The 12,933-nt window shown below is 40.1% G+C and overlaps 1 protein-coding gene across 2 annotated transcripts in view; it reads right to left on the bottom strand.

Annotated features, from left to right (window-relative positions):
* The window catches only part of dph6 (diphthamine biosynthesis 6), a 200,469-nt gene that overhangs the window by 15,583 nt on the left and 171,953 nt on the right, over positions 1–12,933 (bottom strand). For both annotated transcript variants that reach the window (XM_061896056.1, XM_061896057.1), the window contains one exon: positions 3,533–3,920. In XM_061896056.1, coding sequence (XP_061752040.1) covers positions 3,533–3,920 — 388 coding nt within the window. The remainder of the gene's footprint in view (positions 1–3,532; positions 3,921–12,933) is intronic.

Here is a 12,933-nt window from a genome sequence, read left to right as displayed (position 1 = left end):
TCATCATTTTAAGTGGGAGAACTTGCACAATCGCTGGCTGACTAAATACTTTTTTGCCCCACTGTATATATATTTGTCCCCAAGTAGTCTATGTTGGCTGTCACAAAGTCTGCCATGATTAGTAGTATTTGTTGTTGAAGGGAAAAGGGAACGTTGTGATGCATCTGTGAAATTAATATGCCACCATATTCCTAAAATGAGCAAAATACGTAAATATAACGTGTTATGTCAAAAAATAAATAAAAAGTGCAGTTCCCCTTTAACAACAAATCCTGTCATGTTAGGAATTAACTGGCACACAAACATGCAAAGCCAAGCAGAAATAAATAAATAGCCCAGGCCTGTAGCTAAAAAGGATATCAGTGTTATTAATCAGCAATATTATCTGGGCTCATTGGGTTTTGTAAGGAGTGGCCAAGGCCCTGTAGCAGTGTGATTTTTTTGTTGAGCTACGCTGACTTCCAAATGGTTCAAATTAGTCAAATGAACTGGCGATTAGCAATTATTGTCCAATGAACATTGTTCATTTACTGCGAAGGGGGGGATGAGGAAATATGCTAAAAGGCACAGAATAACCTCTTTTGCTTTCATTTTGATGCATTTCCCGTCAAACAATGTAATGTATTTCAGTGCATTTATACTAATATAGAATGGCTGCCCTCGTGTAAAAGGTAAGCCCTTAGTTGCAGGGGGCCTGTCTGCAGTCCGAGAGGAGGGCTTTGGATCGGAAGTAACAAGCTGAGACAAGATGTTTAAAGGTTTCATTGGCAGCATATGTCACGTCGATCAGCTGTGAATCCTCACGCAAATAACGTAAAGGGGGAGGTTATGTTGTCCTCTCGCCAACGCCAGAGGTGTTACTTTTCCCTCCTTTTTGACTTTTTGGATTCATCACCCAATGAAGAACGGGGCTGTGACCCATAAAGATGCCCGCGGGCGAGGTTCCGGTGGTGGGGGTTCGCTTGTGCGTGCGAGCGAGCGGAGTCCAGCTCTTACACGATGAGTCAGGATATATGGTTTCAGGGGAAGCGGACGTCAACCTTCTCCGGATTGGATTATTTGAATCACCAATATATGGGTCATTCTTAACACTAATTGGATTTGTGTTTTTATGTTTTACTTTATAAAAGCCTTGATCACCTCTATGGCATGATGTAGAGCAGGGGTTACCAACCTTTTTGAAACCAAGAGCTACTTCTTGGGTACTGATTAATGCGAAGGGCTACCAGTTTGATACACATTTAAATAAATTGCCAGAAATAGCCAATTTGCTCAATTTACCTTTAATAAATATATATATATATATATATATATATATATATATATATATATATATATATATATAAAAAAATGGTATTTCTGTCTGTCATTCCGTCGTACATTTTTTTCCTTTACGGAAGGTTTTTTTTGTAGGGAATAAATGACGAAAAAAACACTTAATTGAATGGTTTAAAAGAGGAGAAAACAGGAAAAAAAGACAAATTAAATTTTGAAACATAGTTTATCTTCAATTTCAACTTTTTAAAATTCAAAATTCTACCGAAAAAAATGAAGAGAAAAACTAGCTAATTAGAATCTTTTTGAAAAATAATTAAAAAAAAAGAATTTATGGAACATCATTAGCAATCTTTCCTGATTAAAATGTATTTCATAATTTCGATGACATGTTTTAAATAGGTTAAAATCTAATCTGCTCTTTGTTAGAATATATAACAAATTGGACCAAGCAATATTTCTAACAAAGACTAATCATTATTTCTTCTAGATTTTACAGAACAAAAATTTTAAAAGAAATTCAAAATTTTTTGAAATAAGATTTACATTTGATTCTACAGATTTTCGACATTTGCCAGAATATTTTTTTGGAATTTTAATCATAATAAGTTTGAAGAAATATTTCACAAATATTATTCGTCGAAAAAACAAGCTAAATTGAAGAATTAAATTAAGATGTACTAATTATCCTTTAAAATAAAAATAAAAATACTTGAACATTGATTTAAATTGTCAGGAAAGAAGAGGAAGGAATTTAAAAGGTAAAAAAGGTTCATGTGTTTAAAAATCCTAGAATCATTTTTAAGGTTGTATTTTTTCTCTAAAATTGTCTTTCTAAAAGTTATAGGAAGCAAAGTAAAAAAATTAATGAATTTTTTTAAACAAGTGAAGACCAACTCTGTAAAATATTTTCTTGGATTTTCAAATTCTATTTGAGTTTTGTCTCTCTTAGTAAAAAAATAAAATGTAATAAAAAAATAGAGGCAGCTCACTGGTAAGCGGGTCCATGACCGTGACTTCTGTTTTGTTTGATCAGCCATTTTACTGCCGTGTGACAGGCAGTTTGAAGACAATTAAGTTATGTAAATAAACATTTACAATATATTTCGTACTTTTATATACAGTGGGGCAAAAAAGTATTTAGTCAGCCACCGATTGTGCAAGTTCTCCCACTTAAAATGATGACAGAGGTCTGTAATTTTCATCATAGGTACACTTCAACTGTGAGAGACAGAATGTGAAAAAAAAATCCAGGAATTCACATTGTAGGAATTTTAAAGAATTTATTTGTAAATTATGGTGGAAAATAAGTATTTGGTCAACCATTCAAAGCTCTCACTGATGGAAGGAGGTTTTGGCTCAAAATCTCACGATACATGGCCCCATTCATTCTTTCCTTAACACGGATCAATCGTCCTGTCCCCTTAGCAGAAAAACAGCCCCAAAGCATGATGTTTCCACCCCCCTGCTTCACAGTAGGTGTGGTGTTCTTAGGATGCAACTCAGTATTCTTTTTCCTCCAAACACGACGAGTTGAGTTTATACCAAAAAGTTCTATTTTGGTTTCATCTGACCACATGACATTCTCCCAATCCTCTGCTGTATCATCCATTATATCATTGGTATAAACTCAACTCGTCGTGTTTGGAGGAAAAAGGATACTGAGTTGCATCCCAAGAACACCAAACCTACTGTGAAGCATGGGGGTGGAAACATCATGCTTTGGGGCTGTTTTTCTGCCAAGGGGACAAGACGATTGATTCGTATTCACGAAAGAATGAATGTGGCCATGTATCGTGAGATTTGGAGCAAAACCATCCTTCCATCAGTGAGAGCTTTGAATGGTTGACCAAATACTTATTTTCCACCGTAATTTACAAATAAATTCTTTAACATTCCTACAATGTGAATTCCTGGATTTTTTTTTTCACATTCTGTCTCTCACAGTTGAAGTGTACCTATGATGAAAATTACAGACCTCTGTCATCATTTTAAGTGGGAGAACTTGCACAATCGGTGGCTGACTAAATACTTTTTTGCCCTCTGTATATGCGGCTTATAGTCTAATATATGGAAACATATGTATTTATTATGGGATTTGGTGTGAGTAGCTCTCCATATCCCAGATAATTACTTTTATAAATTTTGTTTTAACGGTCGTTTGTGCACACCTTTATTTACCGCTGGTTTTGGGGCAGCTTCTTTAGCAGCAGGTGTGTGTGTGTGTGTGTTTGTGTGTGTGTGTTCACAGGCTAACCTTCAACAACCCGCCAGCCCAGCAAGTGGTCGCACTTGTAGAACACCCGTGCGCAAAGTGGCACCAGCACGGCCTCGGTCTTCTTCAGGGCTGTGGCAAAAGCCAAGGCGATGGCTTCAGTGACCTCCCTGGCGTCTGCACTGATCTCGGGGTCGAGCACGGACAGGCGGAGGGACAGGGATGCGCCGCATCGGTCAGCAGACGTCAACGTGTGACACTCTATGTGGCCGAAACCCAGCTTTGTGGTCATGTGACAGGAAGTCCTGAGGCTGGGGTCATCGTGGATGGCTGTGACGTGGAGCTCGACGGCGGCACTTTTGGGTAAAGCGGGTACTACAACCAGCACCAGTGATGGAGCAGGTTTACTGTCAGGCCCTATAATCAGATCCTGTGAGGCAGAAAAATGGGACACAAATACTGAATTATAACACTGCAAAGACCAAAAACCTTTCTGAAACAAATTCACTTATTCATCTATTTCAGACAATTTCCCTCAATGGACAAATTATAGAATTCCTTCAGAAATAGCGTATTTCCTTGAATAGCCACCGGGAATGTAATATGTGCCTGCCTTCAATTACTGCCGGGTAAAGCTTGCTCACCAAATTAATAAGCGCATGGTTACTTTTACCGCCGGGTCAAATTCGTGACGTCATGAGTGACGTTTCACCTGCCGTTATTCTCATAATGGTGGAGGGGTGCTTTTTGCCTTTTGTGCGTGTAAACCAGGGGTCTTGTTCCACAGCCATACAGATCAAACTAATGGTTGTGATATAAAACAATTTTAACACTCTTACTAATATGCGCCACACTCTGTGAACCCACACCAAACACATTTCTGGAGAGCATTGGCTCTGTGGCACATTATAAACGCAGCATAGGGATTACCCATTATGAAGTGAATTATATTTATATAGCGCTTTTTCTCTAGTGATTCAAAGCGCTTTACATAGTGAAACCCAATATCTAAGTTGCATTCAAACCAGTGTGGGTGCCACTGGAAGCAGGTGGGTAAAGTGTCTTGCCCAAGGACATAACGGCAGTGACTAGGTTGGCAGAAGCGGGAATCGAACCTGCAACCCTAAAGTTGTAGGTTGCCGTGCATCCGTGACTCTTGGATATACTATACACGCCCCCCATCCCCCTGCGTTGGTTGAGGTGGGCGGGGTTGGGGGCGCGTGTATAATATATCCAAGAGTCACGGATGCACGGCATTATGGGTAATCCCTTTGCTGCGTTTATAATGTGCCACAGAGCCAATGCTCTCCAGAAATGTGTTTGGTGTGGGTTCACAGAGTGTGGCACATATTAGTAAGAATTTTAAAGTTGTTTATATCACAACCATCAATGTAAAAGGTATGGTTGTTGACCAAGTATGCATTGCAAACTCGTATAAGAAGCAGCAAAATGCATGCGTCCGTCAGCATGGTGTAAAAGTGGGCATGACATGCTGTAGAGCAGTGGTCCCCAAGCACCGGGCCGCGGATGCAGAATAATTTTATATCTTTTTTTTTTTTAATCACACTCAGATTTATACTGCATGCCATTAGTAAGCGCAGGGGTGAGAGTAGGTTTTATAATTATTAGCGCCTGCTTACTTTTACCGCATGCTTTGAATAAGCGCAGGAGTGAGAAGAGGTTTTAAATTAATTAGCGCCCCGGCGGCTATTCAAGGAAATACGGTAATCTGTTACAGGGTGAGACTGTCGCCATCATTAAATGTGCTTTAACTTTACAGGCAATGTTTTCAGTAACATTTAACTGTGTTAACCATCCATCCATCCATGTTCTACCGCTTGTTCCTTTCGGGGTCGCTGGAGCCTATCTCAGCTGCATTCGGGTAGAAGGCGGAGTACACCCTGGATAAAACGCCACCTCATCGCAGGGCCAACCCAGATAGACAGACAACATTCACACTCACATTCACACACTAGGGCCAATTTAGTGTTGTGAAGTAAAGTGAATTATATTTATATAGCGCTTTTCTCTAGTGACTCAAAGCGCTTTACATAGTGAAACCCAATATCTAAGTTACATTTAAACCAGTGTGGGTGGCACTGGGAGCAGGTGGGTAAAGTGCCTTGCCCAAGGACACAACGGCAGTGACTAGAATGGCGGAAGCGGGAATCAAACCTGCAACCCTCAAGTTGCCGGCACGGCCACTCTACCAACCGAGCTATGCCGCCCCAATCAACCTATCCCCAGGTGCATCTCTTTGGAGGTGAGAGGAAGCCAGAGTACCCGGAGGGAACCCACTCAGTCACGGGGAGAACGTGCAAACTCCACACAGAAAGATCCGGGATTAAACTCAGGACCTTCGTATTGTGAGGGACATGCACTAACCACTGTTTTGCCGTGCTGCCCACCCCCCGTGTTAACCATAATTACCAAAATTCTTTCATTTTCTCAATATATATATATATATATATATATATATATATATACATATATATATATGTATGTATGTATGTATGTATATATATATATATATGTATGTATGTATGTATGTATATATATATATATATATGTATATATATATATATATGTATGTATGTATGTATGTATATATATATATATATATATATACATATATATATATATATATATATATATATATATATTGGGACGGCGTGGCGCAGTGGGAGAGTGGCCGTGCGCAGCCCGAGGGTCCCTGGTTCAAATCCCACCTGGTACCAACCTCGTCACGTCCGTTGTGTCCTGAGCAAGACACTTCACCCTTGCTCCTGATGGGTGCTGGTTGGCGCCTTGCATGGCAGCTCTCTCCATCAGTGTGTGAATGTGTGTGTGAATGGGTAAATGTGGAAGTAGTGTCAAAGCGCTTTGAGTACCTTGAAGGTAGAAAAGCGCTATACAAGTACAACCCATTTATCATTTATATATCTATGAACATAGACATATATATATATATATATATATATATATATATATATATATATATATATATGTATGTATATATATATATGTATGTATATATATATATATATATATATATATATATATATATATATATATATATATATATATATATATATATATATATATATAGCTACAATAGGCGCCAGCGCCCCCGCGACCCCGAAAGGGAATAAGCGGTAGAAAATGTATGTATGTATATATATATATATATATATATATATATATATATATATATATATATATATATATATATATATATATATATATATATATATATATATATATATACATATATATATATATATATATATATATATATATATATATATATATATATATATATATATACATATATATACATATATCCATCCATCCATTTTCTACCGCTTATTCCCTTTCGGGGTCACGGGGGGCGCTGGCGCCTATCTCAGCTACAATCGGGCGGAAGGCAGGGTACACCCTGGACAAGTCGCCACCTCATCGCAGGGCCAACACAGATAGACAGACAACATTCACACTCACGTTCACACACTAGGGCCAATTTAGTGTTGCCAATCAACCTATATATATGTATATATATATATATATATATATATATATATATATATATATATATATATATATATATATATCGACAGTTTAGGTCTTGAGTATTGTGTACAATTAGTAATTGGTTGCAACAAATAATATGGTTGTGTGGCCTGAGTGCCCACAAATGACCAATTCCTTGTCCGATAATTGTGAAGCACGTTTGAAACAATTCGACCGACCGCACGCACGCACACATTCACACACACACGTGGCTAAGATGCACTCTTTCCATGACAGCTGTGACAGGCTGTCCATTAGCGGCAGATTGCGAGGTGAGCGTTGTGTAATGATAGTGTGCAAACAATTGCAAAAGAATCCATAATGCTTTCAGCTAACCATAAACAAAAACGCACAAGGGCGTCGCTAACGTGACAGCTCCTTTTTTTACGCCGACTTTTTCACCTCTCCGGGACGATCGTCCGCAACGTCTTCTGGGCTGAAATCGCACCGAAGGACCGAGGACCATTAGCCGTAACAAAATGTCTTGGAGGACGGTGGCATCATCTGCTAATGGGACAGAAATGCGTGTTTTATATAACCACCGTTTCAGGAGTCGATAGGGCAAAAACACTTAACCCCCTTTTTCAATTTGCTGGATCAATTTTCCTGCACTTACACCCCGAAGTCTGTAAGTGCAGAATAATAACAGGTTACTCGCCTTTTTAGTTTTGATGTCAAGAAGGCCTCTTTGTCCTCTCTTCTGAGGTGACGCACCCTCAGATGAAACTTTCTCAAACTTAATGAATCTTGTTGTCAGCAGACTTTTAGCACGCTTAAGTGACAGCACCCGTACGTGACCCGCGCCTTGATAAATGTTATATTGGCACTTCTGGCGTTGGGCTAGGTAATTTTCCTGCAGGGGAGCGCTTGTCAATGGTGATTGAACAAAGAACAGCGAGGCTAAACAAGGAGAGAAGTGACAGGATTGAGAGGAGGGGGCAACGGTGGACTTTGCTCAGCCAAGCTTAAAGGCCACCCTGCAGGCCTGCGATACTGAGGGGGTTCCGAGCCAGCGCGGCGCTGCAGGACGTCCCCAAGACACGCCACTTGCTGACTTTTTAAACTGTCGGACAAGCTCACGTCAGGGCTCTCTGTGGTCTTTTATGGATGTGAGGGCGGGAGGGACATTTATACAGTAGAAAATGATGAAAAAATACTTTTTTTCCCCTACATCTACATCAGTGTTTTTCAACCACTGTGCTGTGATACGGGTGGGCCGTGGGAGATTATGTAATTTCACCTAATTGGGTTAAAAATATATTTTTTTGCAAACCAGTAATTATAACCCGAAAATAATGTGTCGTTGTTGAGTGTCTGTGTTGTCCAAAGCTCGGCAGAGTAACCGTGTAATACTCTTCCATATCAATAGGTGGCAGCAGGTAGCTAATTGTTTTGTAGATGTCGGGAACATGGTTTGTCGTGATCACAATATGTGGGATGCAGTGTGCAGGTAAAAAGGTACCTAACGCTAAAACCAAAAATAAACAAAAGGCGAGGGCCGCTAAGAAAAAGCATTGAAGCTTAAAGTCCTACTGAAATGAGATTTTCTTATTCAAACGGGGATAGCAGGTCCATTCTATGTGTCATACTTAATCATTTCGCGATATTGCCATATTTGTGCTGAAAGGATTTAGTAGAGAATATTGACAATAAAGTTTGCAACTTTTGGTCGCTAATAAAAAAGCCTTGCCTGTACCGGAAGTAGCAGACGATGTGCGCGTGACGTCACCGGTGTGAGGGCTCCTCACATCCTTAAATTGTTTATAATCATAGCCACCAGCCGTAAGAGCAATTAGGACAGAGAAAGCGACGATTTCCCCATTAATTTGAACGAGGATGAAAGATTCGTGGATAAGGAAAGTTAGAGTGAGGCACTAAAAAAAAAAAGAAATAAAAAAAAAAGAAAAAGCGACGGCCCCAGGCGGCGGCAGGTTGAGCGTTTCAGATGTATTTAGACACATTTACTAAGATAATTCTGGAAGATCCCTTATCTGCTTATTGTTTTAATAGTGTTTTAGTGGGATTGTAAAGTCATACCTGAAAGTCAGATGGCTGCGGTGAACGCAGAGAAGCCAAGATCACACCTGCCTTTTTGAGCTGCAGAATGAGGTCGCATAATCCATTGAAGTCTCCAGTAAGAGCCGACTTAATATCACAATTTCCCGATCCAAAAACTTGCTGGTTAACGTAGGGAAACATATTCGCTTGACCGCTCTGTGCTAAAGCTTCACCACAAACAAACACCGGCTGTGTTTCGGTACTAAAGGCAGCTGCAATCCACCAACAGCATTCTTCTTTATAGTCTCCATTATTATATGAACAAATTGCAAAATATTCAGCAATAAAGATGTCCAAATTACTGTGTAATTATGCGATGAAAAGAGACGACTTTGAGCCGTAAGTGGTGCTGGGCTAATATGTCCCCTCCAACCCGAGACGTCAAAAACACGCGTCATCATTCCGCCACGTTTTCAACATGAAACTCCGCGGGAAATTTAAAATTGTAATTTAGTAAACTAAACCGGCCGTATTGGCATGTGTTGCAATGTTAATATTTCATCATTGATATATAAACTATCAGACTGCGTGGTCGGTAGTAGCGGGTTTCAGTAGGCCTTTAAGGTTGCAAAGTAAACAAAAACACTTACAGCGTGTGGAGCAGACGGCGTCCACAAAGTACATCCGTACATAACATGACAATCAACAATGTCCTCACCAAGAAGGATAGCGTCCGCACAACTTAAATAGTCTTGATTGCGAAAACAAAGCAGGTGCGGGGAATAGCGTTCAAGGAAGACATCAAACTGCTACAGGAAAATCCCAACAAAACCGGAAAAGCCACCAAAATAGGAGCGCTAGACAAGGACTACACTAAAACACCCAAATTTTTTTTTAAATAAGTCAAGGCGTGATGTGACAGGTGGTGACAGTACACCTACTTTGAGACAAGAGCTATAGTGACTCCTGCTTGGTTATGGTTTAAAGTCATATCCAACAATTGCGAGAATGACTTTTTATTGTCAATATCAGCTGCTGACTTTCATTTTTGTTATGTTTTCTGCTGGTGGTGTGCCTCGGGATTTTTTCAATGGAAAAAAATGTGCCTCGGCTTCGAAAAGGTTGAAAAACACCGGTCTACATAACATGTAACGGTGGTGCTTTGGTCAATATTTTGCATATGTTATGTTTTACGGACAGTTTTCAAATTGCTTTCTAATCGGTCTTATATACGGGCCTCCAATTCGTCATCTATGATGTAGTTTTTATTGCTTCCAACGCGATTCTACTGACAAATGAATTGCAAAAAACAGTGGGACTTTTATTTACAAACTTAATTGCTTCTTCACAATGGTTCACCAGGTCTGGAATTGAACCACGGCAATTGCGGTAAAAGCCTCGACCGCCCTAGTCATTTGCCAACAGCCCTAAAAAAAATTGACCGACATCGGCGGCACGAACATGCCGTGACCGCCATTGACATTTTAATTGTTAATGGACAAGGGATGTAACAGTAAACGGTATAATGATAATTCACAATAAAAAACACTTTTCCACTTTTCATCAGTCCCAGAAAAGCCAGCAGCGTTTCTGGGTGTTGTTGATTTTGTATTTATTTATTTATTATTTTCCTGAGGGAACTCTGCTGAAGGAATCAATAAAGTACTATCTATCTATCTATCTATCTATCTATCTATCTATCTATCTATCTATCTATCTATCTATCTATCTATCTATCCATCCATCTATCCATCCATCCATCCATCTATCAATGGCTTTCACTTTGCATAGTAGAGTTTTAACTTGCACTTACAGATGTAGCGAGGAACTGTAGTTACTAACAGTGGTTTTCTGAAGTGTTCCTGAGCCCTAGTGGTGATATCTTTACACGCTCATGTCGGGTTTTGATGCAGTACCGCTGAGGGATCCAAGGTCATGGGCATTAAATGATAAGTGCAGGGATTTCTCCAGATTCTCAGAAACTTTTGATGATATTAGGGACCGTAGATGGTGAAATCCCCAAATTCCTTGCAAAAGCTCATTGAGAAATGTTGTTCTTGAACTGTTTGACAATTTTCTCACGCATTTGTTCACAAAGTGGTGACCCTCGCACCATCCTTGTCTGTGAATGACTGAGCATTTAATTTCATGGAATCCGATCACGGCACCCACAAGTTCCCAATTAGCCTGTTCACCTGTGGGATGTTCCAAATAAGTGTTTGATGAGCATTCCTCAACTTTCTCAGTCTTTTTTGCCACTTGTGCCAGCTTTTCTCACTGATATGTTGAATCCACTATGGACTGGACATTCACAATATCATGTTAGACCCGCTCGACATCCATTGCTTTCGGTCTCCCCTAGAGGAGGGGTTGCCCACATATATGCGGTCCTCTCCAAGGTTTCTCATAGTCATTGTAACCGACATCCTACTGGAGTGAGTTTTTCCTTGCCCTTATGTGGGCTCTGTACCGCGGATGACGTTGTGGCTTGCGCAGCCCTTTGAGACACTTGTGATTTAGGGCTAAATGAATAAACATTGATTGATTGATTTTCGAAACATGTTGCAGGAATCAAATTCCAAATGAGTTAATATTTGCAAAACTTAAGAAACTTTGCCAGTTCGAACGGTAAATAGATAGATGGATAGTACTTTATTGAGTCCTTCAGGGGAAATATCTTGTCTTTGCAGTCTATTCAATTGAATATACCGTATTTCCTTGAACTGCCGCAAGACATATAGTATGCGCCTGCCTTGAATTACTGCCGGGTCAAACTCGCTTCGCAAAATAATTAGCGCATGCTTAGTATTACCGCCTGGTCAAACTTGTGACGTCACGAGTGACACTTCCCCTGTCATCATTTTCAAAATGGAGGAGGCTGATTTCAATACCGGTAATTTGAAATCGCATAAAGGGAGAAGATTAAGAGCTATTCAGTAGTATTTAAGGTCCAAGCTTACATCACACACACATTTTTACTGCATGCCTTTGGTAAGTGCCGGAGTGAGAAGAGGTTTTAAAATAATTAGCGCATGCTTACTTTTACCGCATGCCTTTGGTAAGCGCAGGAGTGAGAAGAGGTTTTAAATTAATTAGCGCCCTGGCGGAAATTCAAGGAAATACGGTAGGTTGGAAAGGATTTGCAAATCATTGTATTTTGTTTTTATTAACGATTTACACGACGTGCCAACTTCACTGTTTGGGGTTTGTATTTCCAACTGTATTATGTATCCATGCTCTTGTCCTTGAATGTGATGTATCGCCTATAACTCATCAGATACTAAAGAGAAACTACCAAAAACGAGAAAAAAACAAAAGTCTATGGAAAGCTTTCCCCCCCCCACTCATTCAACGTTATGGTGAGTTTTTTTAATGTATTCATTTTTAATGCACTTATTTGCTATATTTATCTGCCACATGTGAAAGGCAGGTGCGTGAAAATAATGCCTATCTTAAAAAAGGTTGGGCACCCACTGTTTTCCAGGATAACATTGCAGTTCAACTTGTGTCTAAACTTGCTATTAATAGTGTTGAAAGTCCACTAAACCTTCACTTCCATGTTCCTGCACTTCACTGTCCTAATCTACCACAGGGGATGACGCGTTCCATGTAAGCAAACATCCGGGCCGCTCGCTGCGGAATCCTGGGAAAAGAAGCGTGAAAGGGATATTATGGCAGACTGACAGCGGCTACAGTAAGAGAGGCGCGCGCTGAAGGCGTCCCGCTGGGCAGGAAATGTAGGGGAACTAGCTTGAGCGGAGCCATCCCATCAGCTCCCCGCTGCTCCGGCTGCCTTTACACCACTTCCTTATTACCGTGTTTACCGTTCGGCTTTCACGCCCTCTCGCCCCGCCGCACGCTTCAGACGCCAGTTA

Source organism: Nerophis ophidion, linkage group LG03 (genome assembly GCF_033978795.1).
Source record: "Nerophis ophidion isolate RoL-2023_Sa linkage group LG03, RoL_Noph_v1.0, whole genome shotgun sequence".
NCBI lineage: Eukaryota > Metazoa > Chordata > Actinopteri > Syngnathiformes > Syngnathidae > Nerophis > Nerophis ophidion.
The sequence above is the reverse complement of the archived record's forward strand: the minus strand, read 5'-3'. Positions and strand labels throughout refer to the sequence as shown.